General features: G+C 43.0%; 1 protein-coding gene across 3 annotated transcripts; it reads left to right on the forward strand.

Annotated features, from left to right (window-relative positions):
* GALNT15 (polypeptide N-acetylgalactosaminyltransferase 15) lies at positions 1 to 25,721 on the forward strand. 3 transcript variants are annotated; one of them, XM_032181667.1, is made up of 11 exons: positions 1 to 82; positions 866 to 1,568; positions 6,482 to 6,648; positions 7,360 to 7,564; positions 15,414 to 15,581; positions 16,187 to 16,304; positions 17,258 to 17,452; positions 21,107 to 21,238; positions 22,351 to 22,452; positions 23,242 to 23,382; positions 24,313 to 25,721. In XM_032181667.1, exons 2-11 carry the CDS (start codon positions 1,027 to 1,029, stop codon positions 24,457 to 24,459), a joined length of 1,917 nt encoding a protein of 638 aa, XP_032037558.1. In that variant the 5' UTR covers positions 1 to 82; positions 866 to 1,026; the 3' UTR covers positions 24,460 to 25,721. The 3 variants fall into 3 exon arrangements, with proteins under 3 accessions (XP_032037558.1, XP_032037560.1, XP_032037559.1); XM_032181668.1 differs by lacking the exon at positions 1 to 82 and adding an exon at positions 421 to 818 and having other exon boundaries at positions 1,026 to 1,568; XM_032181669.1 differs by lacking the exons at positions 1 to 82; positions 24,313 to 25,721 and having other exon boundaries at positions 419 to 1,568; positions 22,382 to 22,452; positions 23,242 to 23,339.
* The last annotated feature ends 70 nt before the right edge of the window (positions 25,722 to 25,791 follow it).

A 25,791-nucleotide genomic window follows, 5' to 3' on the forward strand; every position in this document is an offset into this window, starting at 1 on the left:
TTCCTGGACTATTGAAAACTTGAAGTGCTGCTCCCCGTGCAACACCAAATTTATGGATGAGGAGACAACTTCAGTCTGCCAGGTGATAATTTGGCATCCTTATGTCAGTGTTAAAATCCCTACAGCTGTAAATATTTATTGCAGATGAAATATACTCATATACTCCAGCTAGCACATTACCATATGAATAAATCTAACACTAAATAAATCATGCGCACTCCATCTTTTATTCAGTTTATGAAATTCTTGCTTCTCACTCTGAGCATTCTTAGCTTAATAAGGTTACTCAGAAGTCGGGTGATTCGTGGTACGCCCTGACTTGTTTTATAACACGGCGTTTTGCTTCTTATATTTCTCCTCTGACAGCTTTTGCAAAGTTTTGATTTGATAGGACAAGAACAGTGAGGGCATTAGGACCAAGAGAAAGACGCACACATTGCTCTGTATTATGTCTGGCAAAGTGCTTCCTGACTGAGTGCTGTAGTTATGTGTGAAACAAAGTCAGGGACTGACTAGTTCTCTCATCTGTTGATCACAGCGAACTCGAAGCCTCAGAACGGGGGAAAGCTGTCAGATCTGCTTTCAGAGATAAGGCACATCAGACCAGGCAGCAACGGGAAACTTTGAAGAAGCAGGAAATACTCTGCAAGGAAGCTATTAGAAATGGATTTTCTTTTTACTTAGAATTTAGAAGGGAAAAAAAATCAAAACTTTAGCTACTTTTTTCATCAGCTAAACATGCTCTTTCTTAACTAAGCCGGGACTGAATAATAACGGATCTACTTCATCCCACTGGATCCATGCTGCCTTTTACTACAGTAAGTGCAATATTAATAGGCATTTTTTCTGTTTTGTCTGTAAATAGAGAGGAGAGCATGAAACGGCATCAGTGAAATGTGAGGGGAACAGAAAATCCTCTTGGCAGATAGTGAAAACCAGTGCTCTGCTGCAACCCGAGGACTGGAATCTGAGCGATATCCAAGTGGTGTTTAACATGACCATCTGTATCATTTTGTCACCAACAGCATGTTCTTCAGGAAGAAATGCAGATATGGATCACGTAAGCTGCAGTTTCTCTTGTTGCTGCTGATGCTGGGCTTTTTGCTGCTGATGGTCACAACGCTGAATCCACCGCCCAGCAACCAGAGCAAGGACGGGACCTTCCAGCCGGTGGAGTTCAACCCCCGGGAAGGCTATCAGATGGGCTTTGCGGAGCCCCAGGAGATGCTGGACACCCAGGAGGAGAGCCAGCAGTACTACCCCTTGGACGGGCTGTCGCCTTTCATCTCCCTGCGGGAGGACGAGCTGATCGCCGCCGTCGTGTCGCCCGCGGGACGAAGGAACCACAGCAAGGCCAGGAAGGGCTATCGCGTGGTGAAGCAGCAGAGCCGGCGGCCGGAGGCGAAGGAGGGGGACCCGGAGTCCCAGCTCGAACCCCTTCCCTTGGAGGACGGGCATGGGGCTGCCGTGGGGCAGCAGCCACTCGGCCTGGAGACCCACGGCTTCAACGAAGCGCTCAGCGAGCGGCTGTCTCTGCGCAGGGAGCTGCCTGAGGTACGACACCCGTTGTAAGTAAAGCAGCCTATTTGATCTCGGGGAGAACACCCGCACCTTCCCCTGGCGCTGCCCCAAAGCCCCGTGAACCCCTCTCTCCTCCTGTGAGCCCCGTGTCTCCCTCACCAACCTGCCCCCTCGCTTTGGGTGCAGCGGGAGCCGGGAGAGAGAGGCTGACGGGGGGCAGAAATGGGGGCGCCGGGGGCAGGGTGGGTGTCGGGGGGCGGTGCGGCTTTATGGGGACGCCAGCTCTGAAAGAGGAGCACGGGCTCCGGGCGATGTTTGCCGTTATAGGGTCCCGTTATCGGGTTCTCGTTGTCGGGTCCCCGTTATCGGGTCCCCGTTATCGGGTCCCCTCGCCCGGTCCCCGTCCCCTCAGGCGGGGCGGGCGGGCGGCAGCGCCGCCTGCTGGGGGCCGCGGGGGCTGCGGCCGCGGCAGGTGCCGAGGGGAGGGCGCGGGGCAGGGCTCGGGCCAGCCCCGTGAGGAGAGGGCAAGGGCAGCGCCCTGAGGCGGGCACGGAGCCCAGCAGCCCCCTTCCCGCTTGGGGAAGCCGTCTGGGCACGGGCCTGGGCAAGCTGCTGTAGGTGACCCTGCTTGAGCAGGGGTTTGGGCCGGCCGAGCTGCAACCTCAACCATTTTGTCCTTCTGTGAGAAGAAAGACCATGGAGGGAGGCAGGGAGGTGCAGAGCAGGGCGTCTGACCGGGCTCGCCAAACAGCACTGTAACTAGCAGCAGCCAGGCTGCAAGGCCACATCAAAGAAGCTTGGTGTCTGAAGTCCTACGTGTTGCATTTGGAATGCCCTGTGTTGTGTTTGAAGCTCCACATCCTGCATTTGAAGCTCCGTGTGTTGCATTTGAAGCCTCATGCATTGCATTTGAAGCCCCGCGTGTTGCGTTTGAAGCCCCGCGTGTTGTGTTTGAAGCCCCACATACAGTGTCTGGAGCCTGGACGCTTGTGAGCCAGTTATTCCTGCAGCCCAGGAGGAGCAGTTCACCCTACTTTAAAAGGGGCTGAGGCGTATCAGTGCTCCCCTGCCCATGGGAGAAGCAATAAGATGCAGGTGGCTATCTTTCTTTCTTGCCTTCTGTAACAAAAGCTATTGCAGCCTTCCCCTAGGACACAATGGAAAGATGTGCCAGAAAACATTTTAAGGCACAGAATTTATATAGTCATTTTTCTAGCGGTCATTTTCCCATGTCTAAAACCAGATGGTGGTGCTAAATTAAGAGCACAATCTTAAGGAAAGAGAAATGAAAGGCAGGGACTGTTTTCTACATTCACTGACTAGATTCAGTGTTAATTTGGATAATTCCATTGAATAATGATATGCTAATATTATTTCGGTAATTTTTCACCATGCTTCACTGGCAGCTCTTTGAACTATGTAATGTTCAAAGGAGGAATGATGACCCTCTTTTACTGCCTGTGATGTAAGCCAAAAAACAGTTTTACTTTGGCAGCTGAAGGGCCATCCAACAAGAGGCGGTTTTAGCTAATATTAATCTCAACTCAGGTTTAAGCCATGGTCTCAGAGCTCTTGGATGAGTTTTTCTGTCTGACTAGTGACAGCCTAAGGACCTATCAACACCACAGCTTATAGAAGCCCAGATTGAAACCACAGATCTGAACATCTGAGGCTTTGCAGTTGTTCAGATCTAAATCCAGATCATAAACCTGCAGCAGAGGTCTACCTCTAAGCCAGTCCTGTCCTTCATGGCACAGCACGCAAACCACAGTGATATTTGTTGGACATAATTTACTCTGGGGGCCTCACTCACAGCTGTGCCAGTTCTGTTTCATACTGATGTAAAAGGAGAGTGAAACAGTAAGGAATCAGAATGGCTATCAGCCTATTCTGCTTGAATCGTGTTGCTTGTAATAATGTCTATTATTAGTTATCAGAGAGACACTAACCAGTTGGAGAAATTTCAGCAAGTCAGCTGCACAGACTCAGTTTCTCTCATTTCACTTAAAAAGACAAATCCTTCAGGGCAGACACTGTGCCTACCAATTGTGAAGCACTTCTGGATACTGTAAAATAAAGCTGGCCAGGCTTCACACTTACATACTGCCTTTTTACTGTTAAACCAGAGTGCAAGATGTAACGTAAATGCCATAAGATATACTTAGCTGCTGTTCCTCAGAAATCCACATAAAAAGGTCTGTTGTGCTTTGCATTGGAGCACTGAGCTGCACAACTACAGTTTCTTTTTATACGAAGAGTGCAGAGCTCTGATGGAAGTAAACCAGAGCCTGCTAGCTGTGCTTTGCCTTGACAGCCCTGGATCCAACCTCCCCAGCTGGAAAGCGATAGCTCAGACCTCTTTCACCAGACCGCAGCTTCTAACAAAGCCCACATCTCTTTGCATGCCTTTCCAGGTGAATGTTTTATGCTACCTTTCAGAAAGTAGATGCATAAAGCTGCATCTCTCCCAGCAGTCTTACTGATCCTGCAGTAAAACATACCTCGGTGGACAAACCAGGTGCCTGGTTTTGTCAGATTTCCTTCGAGTAACTGTTCTGACACAGCCAGGGTCTCCAGGTGAAAAAGCCTTAGAACTTGTCTTGTTGTGCTACAGAGTTGTTCTCCCACACCAAAATTCATCCTCTAAGGTACTTTCATCCCTCACAGTGCTATCAGTTTGTCCAGCTGCCACTGACACCCTCCTGGGACTGTGAACCTGAAGTAAGCCTGTCAATGTATCTTCTTTGAATTCTGCCTGAAAAAAAAAAAAAAAAAAAAAAAAAAAAAAACACGAAAAAAAAAAGGTCCATTTTCCTCCCTTGGCCTTGAGCATCAAACCGTACGTATGCAGGAAAATGCAAACACACAGGTATCTGAAAAGATTTTAAGTTTTGTTACAAAAGCACAGCTTCCACTGGAGTGCAGCTGGGAGCTGAATCTCAATGAGCTATTTCCCTGCAGGTGAGTGGGAGTCCTCGCTGGCAGAGCCTGTGCTCTGTCAGAATCGCTCTCCCGTTCCTTGCTGCATGTGACAATTCCTTATTTTTCACAAATTGGATTCAATCCCTACGTCTTATACCAGTCACAGCCCTGACTTTCTGAAATGTCAATTTCTGACAGACAGCCTGTGGACCTGCTCCAAATTACAGGGAAGACATTTCTGTGCACCAGTACCCTTGCTCGTTTTTCCGAAGATTAGATACCCGCATTGCAAGCCTTTGCCAATCTCCATGGCAACGAGGCACTCGCCACCTAGGCTACATATTCAAGTACAGTTATTTTCAATTATTTTCCAATTAAGATTCCACAACAGCCTGATTTTCTTGCTACAGCCACAATACTAGCAACACAGCGTTGCAGCATGATGGTGGAAAGCACAGGTGGTTATAGCTGTGTTGTGTATTCCTGTCTGGAAGCTGCCTGTTAGTGAAAGGACAGCATCAGACCTTCGCTTTTCTTAATTATCTCCAGATTATTCTGCCTGAAAAGACAGATACTGCCAAGTCATGAGAGCATCCTTCTCTCCATCCTGCTGAAAAATAGACAAAGTCTCCCATGTGCAATAATGAAACAACAGTGTTGTTGATTACAGAAGATTAGTAAAATGAGAACAAAATACATTAGTTACAATGTAAAAATCATCAGGAAAAATCTTTCTCTCCATAAAGAGGATATTAGTGTAAAATATTAAAAGTATTGTGGCCGTTTAAAATTGATATGCCCAGAAGTGTATCTGTAGTATTCATTTATTTGTATTTGTTATTAGATCATTCAGCCCGTGGATGCTATTAAATGATAAGCAGCTTTGTGCCTGGGTGGTGTCTACCATGATAGGGCCTCACTCCCTGAACTAAAGCACTAAGTAAAATGGCAATAAACACAGCAATTATTAACATGATATCCCTTACATGAGCTTCTGCTGCAGCTGAGCTAGCTGAGCAGCTAATTGTTTAATGAGCACTGTAAATCTAGACGATGATTTGCTTGGCGATACGAGAACGCTGAAACAACAACGGGCCAGATTCGTGCGACGGCTTTTCATGAACTGACACCCGGGACAAAGCTGGATCAGCAAACAACCTTGGAACCAAAATCACGTACCACCAGCTCGTTCACTCTGTGCCACGTTGGTGTTTGTTGTTTTGATGTGATGGGTGCAATCCTGGCACCAGGAGAGGCTGGGGAGCTGTGGGCCCCCGCTGGGGCTCTGCAGCCTCTCCAGCAATGCCACACCGAGCCCCTTGCGGCCAGGTTTCTTGCTGTAGACTGTAGCAGTACCTGGCTTGTAAAGGAAAGAGCAGAAAAAGGCATAGGGATAATCCACCCACCTGGGTGTCTCTTTAATCAGTGACCCATTTTGGTCAGAAAGAGCAAGGTGCACAGGCTCTATAGTCTGCATATAGGATTTACTTTCTGAAGTGTATCTGTATTTGTTTTCATTACCTACGTAAGGGTCCACTTCTTTCGTGTACTGGGATGAGATGCTGGCTTCATTCACTATGCTCCTGGTCAGGCAGGCCACAGAGACACTTATCTGTTGTGCAGATGAGTTATTTTACTTCTTAGCCTCCAAGGTACTGCGTTTCAACTTGCTCTTTTCTCTGTTATAGGAGAAATATGGAAAGGGTGTGGGGGGAGGATGACTGATCTGCTTTATCCCTCCTCCCTGCTTTGCTGTAGTTGTCTTCAGTTTCTCTTTCCTTGCCTCAGCCAAAACAGAAGAACCCCAGAATACAGCAAAACATTCCTATGTTTGTATTTCAATTATTATAATGTCATTCTCATATTTTTATTTTGTGTTCCAGTCTTGGAACACTTTAATATTTCCTTTTCTTCCTGAGCTGAGACCTTCAATTTCTTTCCATCCCCAAAGACCAAGCTATAGCTTGTAACTGGTCTGAGGAAGAAGCAGCCAGGTGTACCAGTGTTTCTAGTGTCTCCCTCATTTGATCCCATGCAGGTGCCTGCAGCAAGAATATGACTCCAGCCTGCCTACTGCTAGTGTCATCATCTGTTTCCATGACGAAGCCTGGTCGACCCTGCTGAGAACGGTGCACAGCATTATGGACACAGCCCCCAAGGCCTCCCTCAAGGATATCATCCTAGTAGATGACCTGAGCCAGCAAGGTAGCCCACACTTCTCTGCACGAGAGCTCTGCTTTCCAAAGCTGCAGGGAGGAAACTGTCCTTCTCCGAGAACTGCATGAAGAGAGGAGAAGGCAAATGAGACCCGCAAGAGAGCTAAGTGTAGCCATGAGCTGACTGCCAGGTTTTGCTCTTCCATCCCCTGAATCCAGCTTAGCCTTTCAACTTTGAAATAGTTTGGGTTTTTTTCCTTTTTTTTTTTTTCCCTATCACTTCCAATCACTCTCAGCTTTCTTACTTTAAAATAAGTTCACAGTACGCAAGTCTTCCCACTGGACCAGATCTGCTGTAATAATTTCCAGACGTGGACTTTGGCTGAAGCATGGAGTGGAAAACTCCACATTGCTGAAGTAATCCCAAGTGCTTTGGGAAGCCAAACACCTGTAGTATCTCACTCTGATCTGTGCCTTTTATGAGATGATGAGAGTATCCACCTTTTGGTGAAAACAGGAGAGGAGGATATTAAGTTTCCCAGAGGAATAGCTTCACACCTAGTGAATCTCAATTTCCATTAGTCTTTACTTCTCTTTGACATTACGCTGCTGTGGGAGTATTTGGAACAAGGCCTGCTTGGCCATATATAAAAAAAAATGCCCCCAAAACATTTTACCAGCAAACATTTGACATCTCCTACTATCTGTTTGCCTGTAAGAGCTTGAATCAAAGCTAAAATGACCTTTCTGTTTATGACAGGGCCCCTGAAGTCAGCCCTGAGTGAATACATCTCCAAGCTGGACGGCGTGAAACTGATCCGGAGCAACAAGAGGCTTGGAGTCATCCGAGGTCGGATGCTGGGAGCTGCACGGGCAACTGGGGACGTGCTCGTCTTCATGGATTCACACTGCGAGTGTCAGAAGGGCTGGCTGGAGCCCCTCCTGGCCCGGCTGTCCAACAACCGGTAAATACAGAACCTCGGGATCTGTAGGAGCACGCAATGGTCTGGGTTGGAGGGGACCCTTACACATTGTCTTGTCCAACACCATTGTCCTCGTGACTTCTCAGCTCTCTGCATTTTCTAATTTCTGCTGAAAGAGATGTACTTGGAAACACTTAGATTTATCTTTTTCTGTCCTTGCTTGGTTACCTTCTTCCTGCGGGTCACATTGCTTTTATTTTCTACTTTCACACCACGTACGTCACCGTGATATGTGGGAAGCAGGAGAGGTCACGCAGCTATGACCCTCATTTTACACCCAGAGTCACTAAACTGTCAGAGTTTGCATCTAGCCATTGTTAGAGCTATGAGAAGGCTTCCTGGTGGTCTGAATTAAAAGGGCTGCAGTCTCAAGACGTTTGCAAATTGAGAAATGCCCACCAGAGAAACTACTGCAGCACTCCACAGTTATCTTTGCTTTTCAGTTGTCTCAGTCATGAAGCCAAGGATAAAATGGGACAGTTTCCTTAAAGTACTCTGTCCTCCTGAGCCTGCTTGGTTACATACCAATGTCACCTGCACCATCTCTGTTCCACAGAAAAATAAGACTTCAAGGGCAGCCTAGACAGCTCTAGCTGATCTCATATATTTTCAGACACCAAACTCACAGGAAAAGGTACAGATTCATATTTTCTGAGTGTTTCAGGTTTAGGTAGGTACTTGGGCCTCCTCTCTAATGTACAGCTGAGCTCATCTGTGTAGTACCCAAGTCCATCAAAGAAATTAAATCACTGAAAATGGTTCTAGAATTACATAGAAGTAAATCCTTTATTAAAGGGACTTTTCTGAAAGAAACGTTTGTACATTAACTTGTCTATCATTACCCATAAGCCACTTGAGAAAAAATGAATAATTGCTTGAGGGGGTAAAAGAAAAATATATCTTTAAAAGTCTTACCAGACCACTAAATAGTAGTAATAAAGACCTTCAAAGGCTGTTCCCAGGCACTGGAACAAACTGCTTTTATGGCTGATTATGTTTGCTCATAAGAGAATTAATTTGAGCTTTTAGAAACGATTACGTCATTCATACAAAAACATGAAAAATACTACAAGCTAGTGGAATGCAGCCCTAGGATGTCATGACTCTTCTCTTCTAAAAGATTCTCATTGGAAAAGCAGATTCTTTTTTGTCTGCTGACTTAATGGATGGCTTATTAAAAATATGCAGATTCTTCTGCCTTGAGCTCTAGCCAACTGTTGATGTTTGTGCAAAACTCCTGTTTGTATCAGTTGGTCAGTCCTTATTTAAGGTTATATTGCTGAAACCAAAAAGAGCTGCAAAAAGCCTTAAAGGAGAACTATAAAGTATTACTTCAGGAGAATTGCAATGGCGTGAGAGCAGCTGCGACCCAGAGGTCTCCAAGTGTAGAGATTCACTGTCAAAAATTCTCCCTGCCAAGGGGATGCCAAACCACCGAGCCTACCAGAGCTCTGAGATCTCTGTAACACCTTCACCAGGGGCTGAGGAAGAAGGATTCTTTTTCCCTGCAAGGCCCATACGCTCATTCATCCCTCTACGAGGATAGAATTTAACACTGAATTAGCTAATGGCTAATTGGACTAATGGAGAAAAGGTGGAAGGGCATTTGGGTAATAGTATGGGCTAAATCATCCCTTTCTGCTTGCTGTACCAGGCACTGTGTCTGCTGCTGGAGGTTCTGCCACCCTGGTGTGGGGAACCTGTTCCATTCTCCAGTGCACAAAGAGGAATGCTCAAAAGCATCTGGCAGTCAGTTTCCCTCATTGTCCCTGCTTCCCTAACTGAAAAATGGTGATAGTAACACTGACTTGATAAGGAAGTTAACTCATTATTTTTCCTAAAGTGCTTGCAATGCTCGCATGGAGATCACTACGGAGATGTAAAGCACTAGCATAGGCAACTTGGCTTCATTTAGCAGCCGAGGAGCTGTTAAATTGAATCATGTCCACTCCCTAAGACTGCCCAAATGAGGAAAGCACAGTGAAAAAAAGCTTATAGTGAGTAGTGAAATACCCCCATTCCTCTTCTTAATGTACCAATCAAGCTGCTACCTGCGCTCTTGTGCTGCAGGGACAGGATGGGAAAACACTTAATCATGTAGAGTGAGTGAATTGTTAGCTGGCAAGGAAAAATGCAACCTTTCCAAATCTCAGTCCTTTGCCAGAGTTTAAGGGAGCCGGGAGAGAGATTTTAGCTTTGAAAGCTGTGAACAAGCCCGATTTTGGGATGCCTTAGCAGGTCTACCACTATTAGTATGATCTTAGTGATGCACAGAGATCCTTGGGCAAGCTGAGACCCCGCTGCGGGTTGAACATACTCACCAAAAGGGAGATATCATCAGTTTTGGGCAGCCTGTAGTAGTAGCAGACATGAGAAACATGAGAAATATTATCCCAATTTTAGAGGTACAGATATATCTGTCAGACATTTGACTGCTCTGGGTGACTGCATTTCATCTCCCTGCATGAGGGTTTTATTCATTAACCCAATCAAAATTGTTTTCCCAAGAAGTATTAAGTCTTTCTAAAATCATTACATGTGCATTTATGGACACCTTGCCTGGGACCTGTTCTTTGAACCAAGCCTAACAAATTGACTGGGATGCTGTGCATCAGCTTAGTGTATCACCTGAGAACGGTTCAGCGGTTTGTAAAGCATCCCCTGACATTTCGATTATCCAAGGATGAATACCACAGTCACCTGGGTGACATTAGAAAACTAGATGAGATGCCCCACAGATCATTTCATTTGACAACTGTTTATGTTCCAGCCTAATTCCAGGTGAGCAGCATGGTGTGGAGGAATGCAGCTGTGCAATTATTACAATCGTCTTTTGAAGCTTTTGCCTTTTCCAGGAGACTGCAGGAGACAACTGCTATTCAGTCCAGGGGCAGTGAAAGGCAGGGGGAGCATTCAGTGACCTCTGCCTGAAGCCCTGAACAGGTTGTTGCTTTAACCTAAACATAGTGACCATCATGCTGAAGTGTATGGTTCCTTTCTTGCAGCAGGGTGATTTAAATAAATAAAAAAGGTTCAAATTGATATTCCTGAAATTCATATTCCTGAGAATACTGCATGGAAGCAATATAAGGCTTGATTATATTCTTGGAAAGGAATTCCAGCTCTAAAAGAGGCATGGGCACCGTAACAGTGCAGAGAGAGATGGCTTGCAAAGGGGTAGCTTGCCCTCAGGACCTTTCCCCTGCTCCTCATCACCAAGGCTATTGCCCTCTGGTGCACTCCCTATACCACAGCTCAAATATTACGTTAGCAAACTGGAGCCTTCAGTATTATTAAAAGAAGCCTCTTTGGTTTCTAAAATTCAAAGTGCCTCTACTTAGCTCCACGATTCTAGGTCACTAGATGTTGTTAAACAGAATAAGAAATGAGCACAGCAATGGAAAGCTATCTCATCAGCTCAGGAGGCGAGCAGAGCCTCTGCAGATACAGGAATAGATACAGAGTTCTGTTCAAAACATTTGAGTGGTGCTGGTTTTATGGCAGTGCACAAGGGAGAAGGGAAATATTTTGCACTGAACACCTCCATCATCTTTTTTTGCCCTACTCTCCACTTCTCTGTGGCCCACACTCCAGCTTTTCAAGCTATCACATCCATAAACCATCTGGTTTCTGCCTTCTTATGGGCTTAGGGAAGCATTATGTTCTCCATCCAGAGGACTGTCACGCATCTGAGCATGCATTTCCATGCTACTTTCCTTGTTTTGAAAACCTTCCATATACTTCACATACAGCAGCCTGCTTCCCGGGACCTCTCTTTTTGCCCGATCTTTTTATAGCCTGATCCATTTGTCGATAACACTAATTTCAAATTCAGTACGATAAAGTTCTGCACTTACATGGTATGTTATCTGAAGATATGTTATCTGTTGACAATCTTTCCCAGTTGATCAGTATCAGCAGGTGACCTATTTTAAAGAAGATGAGGTAAAGAAACTTGAAGAGAATCTAAAGCCAAAAGCAATCATTATTGGCAAAAGTAGGAGCAATGAAGATTTAAAGGTTTAGGCATGATTCGCAGCACGGTGCCCAGACTGCCCAGTGTAAAAAGGTACTGGCAGCTCCTACAGATTTCAGAACCCCACATACAGATTTGAATATTTTAACATACAAAGCAGGTTTAAATATATATATATATATATTTTTTATAAAGCATTCTCTTAGGACTCTGCCTAGCCGAGATTTGAATTACATGCTTAGTGCTTAGCATGTAGGTAGTGCATCAGTTCAAGGATATTGTCCTTATGCTTTCGGTCAGCCAGAAGTTGGTCTGCAAGGCAATATGTAAGCAATCCTGGATCCCACAGCTTTACCATTCCTGATCACTACATTTTCTCTTTTTATTAATCCCACTAAATTTCAAGTGTTTAGAATTACTTTTTTTCCCTGAAGACTTCAGCAAGCAATGTGATTTCAGGGAAAATGAAGTGTGCCGTGGAACAAGCTTGTGTTCTCAATTACTTGCTGAAGCTTTGACTATGTGTAGGGCCAGACAGTTCAGGCTGCCTGGATTTCTGAGCTATCTTATTTTTGCAGGGAATGATCCACTCTGAAACTGGTTGAGGAAAACACAGCATTTTCATGTTTGCTTTTGTTGATCCCCCTTATTTAAAGGAGGGTTTAAACAGATTAAAATCTGTTCCCTTCCCAGAAAAAAAAAAAAAAAAGATAAATCAATAAAAAACACTTTCAAAATATCATATCTAAAACTTCAAAACAGATGTATTAATTAACTCTTCTTCTCATGTTACTTATTCTAAAAACAGAAAGGAACATAATGTCCATGGCGACTGCAAAGGGTCATGAGAAGGCATTTCATTTAAGTCGTATTTGGTTGAGAAATCCCAAACTAGGAAATTGTTCTTGTTTGGGTTGCTCTTTTTCATGGAATTGTGACCTTTTGTAGATCCTGTGTGTTCCAAGCATTTGAAATATTCACAAATTAGTATCACCACAGTCAAACAGTTCAAAGCCTTGCTGCCAGTTGTATTTGAGTTTCCTGTTTTTTTCTTTTCCTTGGATTCCACAGAGTAAAATTAGCAGTAGTTTGCCAGTGTGTTTCATTTCAAAGTGCCGAGAAGCTGCTGACTGTCTGCCAGTTACTCAGTTAAAAACAAAAAAGAATAGCTAAGAACATCTTCCAAATTTCAATTACCTTCTGCTGCAAATTTGCATTTAGAGCCACTGAAACATGGAACCATCACTGAATGTGCAGAAAGTAGATCTTTTATTAAAAAAAACCCTAATGCAAAATGATATAATTGAATCATAGAATGGCTCAGGTTGGAAGGGACCTTAAAGATCACCCAGTTTATCCACCCAGGTTAGAATATGACCTATCCGGTACTGTATTTTCCATGCCATAATTTGTAGACATTTTGGCTAATTGCTTGGTTTCCTAACCATCAGAATCCCTGACATCAGTGCAGGTATTCTTCCTGAATTACATTGAATAACCATGCCCCAAAACAAGCGAAGTAAAAGCATGCATTAAAAAGTAGGTGTTCTTTCAGCTGGAACTGTTCCTGTGGTGCCGACTTGTAAGCGATGGCACCGATGCTAGAAGCATCGTTGGGGTTTGGAGTTTTCAAGTGGCAACTAATTTAAGGTGGATACAAAAAGAAGGATGGGTTTGAAATGGCTGGATATGAAAATGTGGGATCATCTGAAATGCTTGGAATATCTGATCCAGTATATTTCTGAGCATAGCTCCGAGTATCTGCGTTGTCTCTTCCTGAGCTATAGTGGCTACACACATGTGGCCCAGTCTTCATGGCCAAGGGTTTTGAATGGTTTAGTCTACATTGCCTGCGCTGGCTTCCACTCAAGCATGCCCTCCTGATCTTTCCCACTTGACTCTGAAACTGTAAAATAAACTACCCTGGAGTCATTAGTTCCCCAGTCCTGTCTGGACGGGAATGGACAGACAAGCAGCAATAATATGCATTTCAGCAAGGAGCAATAAAGTGAGGTGGGAAATATCCAGCTCCAAGTACACTCCTACCCAGACAGTTGTCAGTGATGTCTGCACTGGAGAATGCAGCAGGCTGTAGAAATTATAGTGATTTTTCATTTTTTGAAGTTTAGTCTTAGAAAATCCATTTAAATTGTTAGCACTATTTTTCTCAGCATGTCAAAGAAAAAACCACCTGCTTGTGTGAGTCCAACAGAGCACTACCTTTTAGTAACTTTTAGAAGTAGTTAGATTCCTTTTCATGCTGTTAGTGAGTAAAGGTTAAATACAGCTTTCACTAGAAAGACTCCTGTTGGCTTGAGATTTCAGGTTGTTCCTGTCCTGGATACAAAACTGTATCACTGGGTTTTCATCAAGAGAGTCAGGGAAGGATATCAGCTTTATTATTTTTAAGATCATTTCTTTGCATTTCTTCTTGAGTCCTGCAGAAGAATGACAGCAAATCACTGCCTTGATGTATAAACCTACAGATGTTGCAGGTGACCATAAAATTGTACTATCTATTTATAAACTCAATGCATGTTTCTAAGAGCACTTATAATAACATATTGCAAGGGCTGGTTTTATACCTGAATGGAGAAATATAATCACTTCTCTATTTTAAATCTTTCTGCCTTTAACTCATCACAGGGCAGTCTGCTCACATTAGGAGACAAAGGAATAACTGAATCATTTTAATGCTGTCCTCTGCACAGTTCATTTTCATACAATTCACTGAAGATCACTAATCTCTTTTTCTCCATGGGGTTTGAAAATTCTCTATGGGAAAGAGCAACTACGATAAACCAAAATGTTGAGCTCCCCTCACCCTGTTACTGGGAAAAAAAAAAAAAAGAAAAAAAGAAAGAAAAAAGAGAAAAAAAAAAAAAAAAATAATAAGGATACTGTAAAGGCAGAGAAGATATGACAGGATTACATGAACATCACCGAGGGCTGCCAGCTTCCTCAGTTGGTTCTGGTCTCTGCCATGGAAGAGAACCTATGGCCCACTGCATGAAAACATTCTGAGATGACCTTCCTCCATCGGCTGGAATATGTTTCAAACATATCTCTCTCAAGAGTAATCTCTGACCAACATGAATATCTTTAAACAGGGGAAATAAAACCTTTTACTTTTCGCCCCAAAACTGACCAATTAATTTCTTTCTGTTTCAACAGGAAGCTATTTTCTAAGGAAAGAGCTACTCTGGAATAACTTCCTATATAGATACTCAAGAATAAAAGTGTTTTTTTCAGTGTACTTTAATTCCTAGTGAATGTTTCTTATTTTTCTTCAGTGCATTTGCAAGAACACGTTAAGGTGTGGTAGAAGGCAATACAAACAGAAACTGTTTTCCAAATGCATTGATAAATGTTTTTGCAAAGCTACCAGCAGAACAAACTAGGGGTAAGTTCATGCTTCATTGTCCTGAAGTGACAAACTCATGAAGTGTGGAACATCTAGAGGAAAATCAAAGGATGATAAAGTGTGTGAGCCCAGAATCATCTTTCAGTGTAAACTTTGCATCCATACAGATCCTATAACCTCAGAGGTTGAGACCTCCGTGTGAAAGAGCTTTAGAAGAATTTTGATGATAAATTCAGAATAAAATCCTGAATAGCTTTAAAATGATAATGTAATGTATAGGTTATCAATAAATTATTGATCTTTAGAATCGTTACTGCAGGCTCAGCATTCCCGTGCACTGAGCATCTGAGCTCTGTCAGGAGGGAAAACGAGGGCACTCAATATCTAAAGGAGTGTTTGTGTTGACAATATCAAAAGAAGAACCACTGTTCACTAACACAGTACTGAATTTATGCTTTGGCTTTGAAAAGAAATTATATGGTCTTTTGCAGAAACAGTGTCGTCTCCCCTGTCATAGATGTCATAGACTGGAAGACCTTTCAGTACTATCACTCTGTGGGCCTGCATCGAGGTGTTTTTGATTGGAAACTAGATTTTCACTGGGAACCAGTGCCAGAGCGTGAAGAGAAGGTACGACAGTCTCCCATCAGCCCTATCAGGTAACAGTTCATTAGCCAATATGCCTCCACTCAGCTCAACAGCAAAACTGTACAATTTGGGAAAGCTTCCAGCTAATGAAAGTGAGACATGGTTATTTGCATTTGCTTCGTTAATGTGTTTTGAAGGGACAGGTTTTTGGTTTACATTGAGTTTATCTGGCCTTTAGCATTCATTCTAAGTAGGCTGCAGTCATACTGCCAACATGACAAATGTTTTCCATGCAACTGGAAGCAACTAGTATACAACCTGACCAGACAAGATATTGAAATTTGTAGGGAAAGCAGAAGATGGATCATACAGAGTTAAAAGAGATGTCTTAATCATTATGTTTGTCTGTTGTTTTGGGTGTACATGGATGGTTTACATTTCTCACTGGTCTGAGCCTTATTCAATACCTAAGTGCTTGGCCCTCTTCCCCAGGCAAATCCTAGAATTCAGTTCCAGTTGTTCTTAATTTTGGTTGGTTAAACACTTAACTTGAGATTACAAGGGGTGGCATTCAATCATTTTTCAATGTTATCTCCATCACAGAAATGATGGGGTTTTCATCCTTCATATTATCTACCCAAAACAGTTGTTCACTTCCAAACTATTTTCTGTCCAGGAGCCCTGTGGTAGCTGGTGCAGTAGTTGCCATGGATCGACATCACTTCCAAAACACTGGAGCTTATGATTCTGACATGACCATGTGGGGAGCAGAAAATCTGGAACTATCTATAAGGGTAAGAACCTTAATTAAAACACCAAGGACTGGTAACTAATGGGTTTTGAAAGGGACTTAAATGAAAAGGCAAGAAGTGATTTATAAAAGCAATTAAGTGCAGAACTTCTTGAAGTATGGAGAATTCACTTGCAGAGTTCTACCCCATGCTCCATGATCTGTCAGGACTATACAGGAATCTGCAGCTGCTGTGGGTTGGGAGCATTATGGCAGCACAAGAAGTTTCACTATTACTAGACTCCAAGGTCCCCTCCAACCCAAGCTGTTCTACAATCCTGTGATCCTATGATGAGTATCTGCCCGAGGACAAAGTCACTGGTTTAGGCGCCTTCTGAAATCCACCTCTTCTATTCTGACATGTAACATGCACCAAAGGAAGAGTAGCTTTCATGTCTTTGCCAATATGTACTTTAAATATCAAATCATTTATCTTAATTTGTGTGCATTCGTTTTTGCTCAATACAAAGAGTAACTGATGTTAAAAAAGCAATGGAAATTGCAGACACAAAGGGTACAGAGTCTTTTATGTCCAAGGCAAAAGAAGGTGTGCCCCCAGGTCTCTTCACTATACTGCACTGTTTGTGCACAGGAGAACATAAAAGCATATAAATGGTTCTACTCCAAGGTCTATCTTGCCCAGTATCTGTGTGTCTCAGTGTCTGTGGGGAACAGTGTATGAAGAAGCACATAATGATGCTCTATCTGTTTCCAGCAATGCGCAGATTAGAATTTCCTGGAGTCTGTAGTAAAGGAGCTTCCCCTTTTTAGTTGCTTTTGAACTGATAATTAACATTCAGCCACTGCTGAGCAGGATTTAACTCAATGAGTGACTCTCATTTTGCTTTGCATTCTTAAAATTGCTGGTCTATTACTCAACGCTGCTAGTTGTGCTTTACCAGCAATGCAGAAGATAGTAAAAGATGATCTCTTTTTGCTCCTTCACCTGTGTTTCAGACCTGGCTCTGTGGTGGCTCTGTAGAAATCATTCCATGCTCCCGCATCGGGCATGTCTATCGAAATCACGTCCCCCGTGCGTTCTCCTATGACGAGGCCATTGTGAGGAACAAAATCCGAATAGCAGAGACCTGGCTGGGCTCTTTCAAAGAGAACTTCTACAAGCACGACACAGTGGCTTTCCTAATCAGCAAGGTAAAGACATCAGCAGCGGTCTGTTTACGAGGGTAGGAGTGTGTGTTGAGGTAGGTGAAAGGGGTGGGATGGCAGCGTGGGTGTCTCTGTGCAGTCAAACATTCAATGGGCAAGGTGCCAGGGATAGTTTTTCTTTTTGTAAAACCTACCAAGTACAAGAGCTCTTAGATCAGGAAAGAAAGAGAGAAAGCTGTTTTTGCTGAAGCTGTCAAATCTCGTAGAGTATGACTCCTTCACCAAATGACTCCTTCTTTAGATTGCCCAACAAGTAGTGGTTTGCTTTTCCACCACTGATAGTACAGGGGGATCATCTGAAATGGAACCCAGTTGCACTGTGTGCTTGAAGGGGCCTTCCAGAGGATTCATTCTTCATGGCTGACAGTCTTCCTCGTGTGATTCAAGTAACATTCACTGGCACGTGGCAAGCTGTGTTGTCTCTCCTACTGCAGGAACATCAGAAAAGGCAATTTCTTCCTAAATTGACAGAAGTAACCATCTGTAACTGAGGAATTCGGCTCTCACCGTAGCTACTGTTTACAAGTTACTTTTTCATTAGAAAGGCCCCAAAGACAGCAATCCAACCTGCAGAGATTTGGATTGCCAGCAGCCTGCTCACGGAGACAGGCTTGCAGCCAGGTGTGTGACACAGCCCTGGCATACAGCCACACTTGAAATGTCTGCAGGCTACACACTGTCCAACAACTGCAGAACAGCCATACCTGTTTTTATGTCACTGTGTAATCCACTGTAATTCAGGGTCAGTCAAGGGACTGTCTATCCCACGTGTTACAAACTGCTGGGTGCTGTGTTAAAAGCTTTGGCAGCAAAGTTGTTAATTTGCAGCAGTTCTCCAGAATTCTTCAGCTCCCATACCTTTCCTTGTAAAAATACCCTCTTCTACGAAGAAATGGAAAAAACTTGTGAGGAGTTTTGAATGAAAAAGTGTCATTCACCTTCCTATTCATTGACCAACTCCATGCTTTTCAGGAGAAAAGATTCCCTGAAAACAGCTAGGCATGGCATGTGTAAGGGGTGTGCAGTTTCCCATTCAGTTTTGCTCCTGCATTTCAGTCCTGTGTGCCTGCATTGCAGCTCTGGGCACCATCTAGGAAAGGAGATCCAGCAGGAGCTGCATTACTGTGGGGAGACAAAAAGGGCTGTGTGTCAGCGTGGCTTTTCTCCTGTCACCTAGTCTGACCTCCTTAGGCTCCATCAGATCTGCCTCTCCAGTCAGGCTGCTATGCTCATCCTAGAGCCTGAGACACATTCTCTTTCATTATTCTTTTTTAAAAAGCTTCTCCGTTCTTGTCTGTGGAGTATATTTTAACTCCACTGGCCAGGATTTCATCAGTTGACTCGCAAGGCTTACAGCAATGTAACAGGAGAATGAATGCTAGGCCAGGTCTTTTCAGATGGGCTGAGTTCCTTAAATCATTTAATTATTTCCTGAAGGCTTTTCTTTTCAACTCAGAAGCAATTTTCTGAACTAAAAACTACAGCCATCAATGATTCAGTTTACCAGCTATAAGTACGATGACCTTTTGCCTAAGAGTTTGTTCAAGCCAGGGTACTTCTAGTACTCCTAAGTATGATGCTCCTTCAAGTGACCTATTTTACAATCTCTGTTCACCACACCATAACATAAAAGGCCCTTTTCTCCGTTCCTTTCTTTCACAGCCAATATTTTCAGTATGTCAGTGCAGTGGGATGTTATTCAAAAGACACGAGCAAGCAATGACATTATTGCCGCTCAGCTGCCACAGCTGCAGATCAGCCCAGCGGGGATTTATTGCACTGCAAGGGCGAGCGGAGCCACCTATTGGCCACTACAAAAATCTCTGCGAGCCTACTACTGAAAATAAAAAATGACCCCCGTTTAGATTGCTTTATAAGTCTTCCCCTTTTACGGTCGAAATTACATCCTGCACACGATGCCTGTGGCGTGAGCATTAATATAGATGAATAAGGTTCTTTGCCGGGCTCCACAATTTCAGCCGCCACCTCTTTTTCTCCTTTTTTTTTTGTCTGTGTGTGGTTTGTTTATTTAACCTACAAGCACAGTTTCCTTTCAGCTTGGTTTACAGGGATAATGACTTTCTTTACAATATTTACGTTGTTTATTCAGCATCAAATGCACGCTGAAACTAGTATGACAACATGAGATTTACCACCATTGCCTTCTTCAGCCAAAGCAGAGCCTCTCAAGGAACGCCTCTTTTTAGGGGAAGCATTTGACTCCTCTGTTTTCCTGTTCCAAGGAAACCTCTCGGGGCCAGGCTTGTGTGGTGCTGAATTGCTGAAGTTCATTGTTACTCTTATTGAATCTAGGACTGATATTAGACTATAAGGTTCTCTTTAACATACTGCAACTGTTGATGTTTGCCTGTGAAGCTTACAGGGGCTGGCATGATTGATACCTATCTTTAGAAACTAATACCTCTCCCTTCATCTCCAAGGCTCTTTATTTGTCAGTGATTTTCAGCCATGTGGCAACGGCTTTTTTTTCTTTCTTATGGATGCTGAGAAATGACTGAGCTGAGCAAAGTTACTTACAGGCAATTCTTTGCTTATGTTACCAATTTTAATCTCTGACAGAGGAATCCACACCACTGTCCTGGAATCTAAAACTGTGTTTTTTTAAATGTAGAAATGTGAAGGGGGAAATCTATTGCTGGCAAGAAAGAGGAGAGAGACTCTTAAAGGTGGTGGATTTGTTTTTTGTGTTTGCTTTTTTTTTTGGTTGGTTGGTTGGTTTGTTTTGTTTTTAGTATTTGAGCAATAAGAGATTTAGAAAAGTGCTTTGCATGGTTTTGAAACCAAAGGATTAGGCACTTACCTGCTTAGGAGGTTTTCAGAATCCTGTTGGCCGTCTTCAGGTGCTACATACCTCACATACTGAGACCCTCAGGCCTTTGCAGTAATGATGCCCATAGCTGCAATGAGGTTTGAAGGTACCTGTCTTTTTTCAGAACAAGAGTTGGTACTAAGGAGGGTGAAGAGTGACAATCATGTGTATGTAACTTAAGAAAAGACATAAATCAAAGGAAAGTTTTCTATGCCTTTATAGCCACAAAACACATTCACCCACTACATTTAGCAACTGCCAGGTAATGATTCGATAGGCTTAATGTTAGGCCAAATTCTCCTTTCATTTACATTTTCTCATCAGGGAAGACTGACAATGACTGGGTAATTTGGACTCTTAAAGGTCAGGAAATCAAATTTTAATCTTTTTTTTTTTTTGGGGGGGGGGGAGGGGGTCAAGCTCTGTACTTAATGACAATCTGATACTGTCCCACTGATTTCAGTACAACAAGTATCAAACTTGACCCAGACTTTTTTTAATTAAAAAGATCTGACTTATCTTGCAGGATAATAATAATTTTAAAGGAAATACTAATTTTCACAGTGTGTGCTATTTCTGAAACATTACCTTCTGTCACAACACCAGAGTAAATGCTGTTTTAACACATTTGGAGAAAGGGTACAGCTGGTCCTCCTCCCGGGCTTGATCTTGAGAGATATGTATCAGTATCTATAACAAGCAGGATAGGAGAGGCAGTGGAAATAATTCCTGTGCAGTCATTTTCATTTCTATCATTTCTAACACAAATACACTCTTAACCTTGTTTGCCCTGTGCTTTCTCCATGAAGGCAGAAAAGCCAGACTGCAGTGAGCGTCTTCAGCTACAGAAGAGATTGGGCTGTAGAAATTTCCAGTGGTTTCTGTCAAATGTGTATCCTGAACTCTCCCAGACTGAAGACACGCCACGATTCTCTGGAAAAGTAAGAGAAAATACACTAAAAAAAGGATTATTATTTTTGTATTGATCAAAGATCCCTGTATTGCTTCCGTGTCCTAGGTACTCAATGAGTGTACGGTAAGTGGCTGTTACCACTTTGAAAAGCTTATTAAACAAACAGGCTACACAACAAGAATGGAACAAGAAGCAAAAGGACTGAGGAGACAAACAGCTGGTCCAAATTCTCACATGAGCCTTGAACTCCAGCCAGGAGATGAACCCAGATTTTCTGTCTCAGTTTGGTGTCATTGATCAGAGGATCCTAACCTTAGATTCTTTAGATGCTATTAGCAAAGAAAAAGAACTGTGTTGCCTCACACGGATGGCAACTGCAACAGCAGGTGAGATATCTCTATGATGATCCATGTGCAAGGAGATAAAGCAGCATTTCTCCAGTCCTGCACTTTCCCCAAGGGCAGAGGTGGTAGAAATAGCACTTACTTGGCAGACTGTGTACAGGAGGTGACATTCTCAACGATTTTTAAAACCATGTAAGAGAATAATTATAATCAATTAAAATACGAATTCATTCCAGGCAGCCTTACTGGAAGGGATTTCCCCCAACCAGGAAACAAGGCCTACTGATTAAGTCACATCCTGGTATCTGTAGCCAGATTTTACTGTGTCCTTTTACTATTTTGTCTGTTCCTTATTACCAAAGTTTGCTTGAGAAGAGCATAATAACTGATTGTGGATCAAAGGAAACGTTTTTTCCCTCTGAAACAACTTGATTTTTTTCTCATTACATGTACAATTTCATGATGAAGTGCAACTTGCCATTATCATAAAAGTAGCTTTGGCTGATTTCTTTTAACCATTGTAATAGTTAAAACCAGAAGTGGGTAACTCTAACTTAAACAAAACTCATTGGGTGTCACTGACCTTTGGTGAGACTCTCCCTTGTTTATCAGATCACTTGGCAAGATCAAAATGCAAGATCTAGTCTGAAAGAAAATAAATCCATTGTTTGAACTGCAAGCAAAAACACCTATTGTAAGGGGATGTAATCACACACACACACAAAAAAAAAAAGTTAGGTGAATATTTTCTTTGTATCTGACTGTGCTTTATTTCAGTATAAACATTTATTTACAGCTTTACAATACTGGTGTTGGCTTCTGTGCAGATTACAGACCTGGAAGGGCCACTGCAGACGGCTCCATCGAACTCTCTCCTTGCAGTGACAGCCCCAGCCAGGTACCGTACACCTCAAGTATATGGGTACTGCACAGGATTTAAGGAACTGCTAAGAAAATAGTGATTCCAACGTGTAAATGGGTGGGTTGGCATTAGGGGAAATATTGACATACCATATGTGTGCTAAGGCAACATTGCCCGTCTTTGTACAGATGATTATCATTTGCAAAATGGCAATGTTCCACGTTCCACTGAGGCCTGGTCCCCGCACTTTGCTCCAGCAGACATCGTTAAGTGGTTATTTGTTAGTATAGTTGGTAACAGGGGCGGTTTCTCCCATGTTCTAGTGTCTAAACTGCAGTCAAATACAGGAAGAAAATTCATGTAGGTACCCAAGCTGGCATTAGACTAGCAAGTGCTTGCACTGAGAGAAGTCAAGCCAGTACAGACTGACTGCAGATATTTACTCTAAGTCCCAAGCAAGTTCCACTGCTTACACTGGGCTCAGGGTAGCTGCAGGCACATTTTTAACTGCAATCTGTACAGACAATTTCAGAAACTCCCTTCTGTTCAAATATTTATTAAACTAGGACATTTTCTTGTAGGATGGGTTTACTTTATGCATAATTACAGCCCACAAAGCCTTTCCTCAAAAAAATAGTCTCAGGTATGTGGCTATGCCAAAACTAGCTGAGGGGATTGCCTTGCAGGATCAGGCCTGTTGGTTTTCCTTCATTCATATTTGGGTTGCACATTAAGAAAACACGAGTGGGAAATTTTGGAATGAATGTTTAAAAATGCATCGGGATGCCCTTCTGTCGTTGTTCAAACAAACCCTCTTTCTTCCAGCACTTTGAATATAACAGCATGAAGGAAATCCAGCTTGGGTCTGCTCCGCTGCTTTGCTTTGATGTCAGCCACGGGAAGGTTGTCCCTCAGAACTGTACGAAGGAGACAGGCAACAGCCAGCAGCACTGGGACGTCCAGGAGGTCCGTACCAACACTGCCATGAGGGGAGGGCTGCTGAGGGCACCTGTGCCATCACTGGGTGCCTGATAGCATGCATGCACAGGGAAGGGGTGACATATTTGAAGGGCAATTTTCATTTCTGAACCATTTTCACCCAGGAAATTTAGGATGCTGTTTACACATTTACACTGCCTGCGCAAAATAAATTTTGTTTAAAAATACAAAGTACAGAAATCCTACCTAAATTCACATGCCCTCGTTTTATCTGTTTAATTTACTGGCCTTATCAGAATAGAATCAGAATTGTAAGAGGTTGTGTAAGTAAGAGCAGGACAAATCCTTGCCCACTTCTTTTGGATAGGGGAAGGCACTGTGAATCTGAACTCTCCCAAATAAGAGCTCTTCGGGAGCAGGGGAATCTTTAAAATTCCTCCTGTATTGCTAAAGGACAAACCCCTTGTTAGAAGAGTTCAGTATTACTTAGTGGACTTCACCCAACAGAGTAGGAACTCCTCTGCAAGACTGAAAGATGTCATGCTCTTGGACAGCCCGGGAAAATAGCGGTTACTGTAGTCATAGACAGGCTGCAATCCTCGGGTACAGTGTCTACTGCAATATGCTTTGATTCCTAAGGGAAGCACTGGTCCTTTTGAAATTTGGTGCCCTCCAATACTGCAGTTGGTGCTGCTGACAGCAGTTACCTACAGGAAACAAATAGCGTTGGAAAAGAGAGAGAGAGAGCTCTGCACTTGTGCAGCCTGTCAGCTTCCAAAGGAATTGTGTTCTCGCAATGTCCTGGGCTCAGACCTAAACTTAGTCATCATGTTCAATACCTTTTTGAACAACAAGTCATTACTGATGACCTATTGTAAATTAAAAGTTTCAGAAACACAGCCTAGTTTTCACCTTATTTTTTTATTCGTTCTTTCTTCCCCTTCTCTCATCTTGTAGAATGGATTGATCGTCCATGTCCTTTCTGGCAAATGCATAGAGGCAGTGAAGAGTGAAGACGAAGAGGACTTGTTTTTGTGTGTATGTAACAAGAATGCAAACCAGCTGTGGCAATTTGAACGTTCCCATGGGCTACGTCAGAGATGACTGACAGGTCTGTGGGGAAATCAAGTCACCAACATTTAGCATTACTTCTCTTTTGGGATTCAAGATACATTTCCGACACAGAAAAGAAAGATGTTTGTGTTTGCTGTAGCATACAGGGAAGTTAGGAAGGTCTCTCTTTCAAAGCCTGGCTCAACTAGTTGCCGCCAGTTCCTGGTTTATTCAGCTTGAGCTAAAATTTCCATTTATTCTGTGAAGTAAGGAATAAAGATACTGTGAGCATCAATGGATTCTCAACTCTGCTATTGCAGAAGACAGTCGAGTTTGCCCTTTGAAGGAAATGTGGAATATTGGCTGCCAGAGAACTTGTCTTTATCATACTCTGTGACTTCTGAGGATACAGGAAAATGAAGATTTGTGAAACTTTTCAAACTCTAAGAGGAAATCAGCCAAATCAGGATGAGAATTTAACCGTGTTGTACAGCGCACTCAATCCATATAAAACAAAGTAGGTTTTGTATGCATAAAAGTAGTAGATGTTTTAATATGTAATAGCTAAAAAACGAATTTTCCATCCTGAGCCAAATTTCTACCCTCCATGAGATAGCACAGGGCATAAATTAGCACTTAATTAGGCACAAACTGCTCTCACTGATTTGGAATACCAACAGTCTTCAGCATTTGGCACACCCTTCCTTACGTCCTTCGTCCAGAGTCTAATTTGGATGGGAGAAGGAGACTGAATTATTAACAACATTTTTTTTTAGTATTCATGCAACGTAAGAACAACTCTTCAGGAACCTTTTGTGGAATATGGAAGAAGACTGAATTAGATGTGAGAGAAAAGTAACAGCTCCCCTGCTTATTCGGAAATGGAAAGAATCGGTGGCATCCATTCGCTCTTGAAAAGCCATGGGATGAGCTCATTATTATTCCAGTGACAAAAACATGGCTGGGGAGAGCAAATGGAGGGAAACAACAGGTTTCAACAACGGCTACATAGGAAGAAAATACTGGTGTCTGCTTCCACTTGCTTGCTGCCTACTACACTGAGTAAGTCTTTTACACTGTCAGTTTTAGCCAACAAGATTTGTAGACTCTTGCTGTCATGGGTCTCCGCGCCAATCCTCAGAAGACAGTAACACGCATAATCTTCTAAACAAGCTGCTGTAGAGCCTGCATCCCCTTTGACCTCCTCTCTTTCGCAGAAGTCAACGGGAGCTCATGTTAGGTAATGAGAATGGCCTCAGTGTGCACTAGCAGAGCAAACTTCTATCAGTATTTTGTTCGGGCACTTTCAATTTTGGAGTTAAACAATGAGGACACTTTCCAAGAGCCTTGTAAGACAGAAGAACAAAGATCTGGGAGTTTTCC

Source organism: Aythya fuligula, chromosome 2 (genome assembly GCF_009819795.1).
Source record: "Aythya fuligula isolate bAytFul2 chromosome 2, bAytFul2.pri, whole genome shotgun sequence".
NCBI lineage: Eukaryota > Metazoa > Chordata > Aves > Anseriformes > Anatidae > Aythya > Aythya fuligula.

Coding starts and splice junctions, on each gene's coding strand:
- GALNT15 (XM_032181667.1), top strand. CDS start 1,027: ATGTTCTTCAGGAAGAAATGCAGATATGGATCACGTAAGCTGCAGTTT. Junction 17,453..21,106: donor TGGCTTTCCTAATCAGCAAG/GTAAAGACATCA, acceptor TTCTCCATGAAG/GCAGAAAAGCCAGACTGCAG. Junction 23,383..24,312: donor AGCACTGGGACGTCCAGGAG/GTCCGTACCAAC, acceptor CTCATCTTGTAG/AATGGATTGATCGTCCATGT.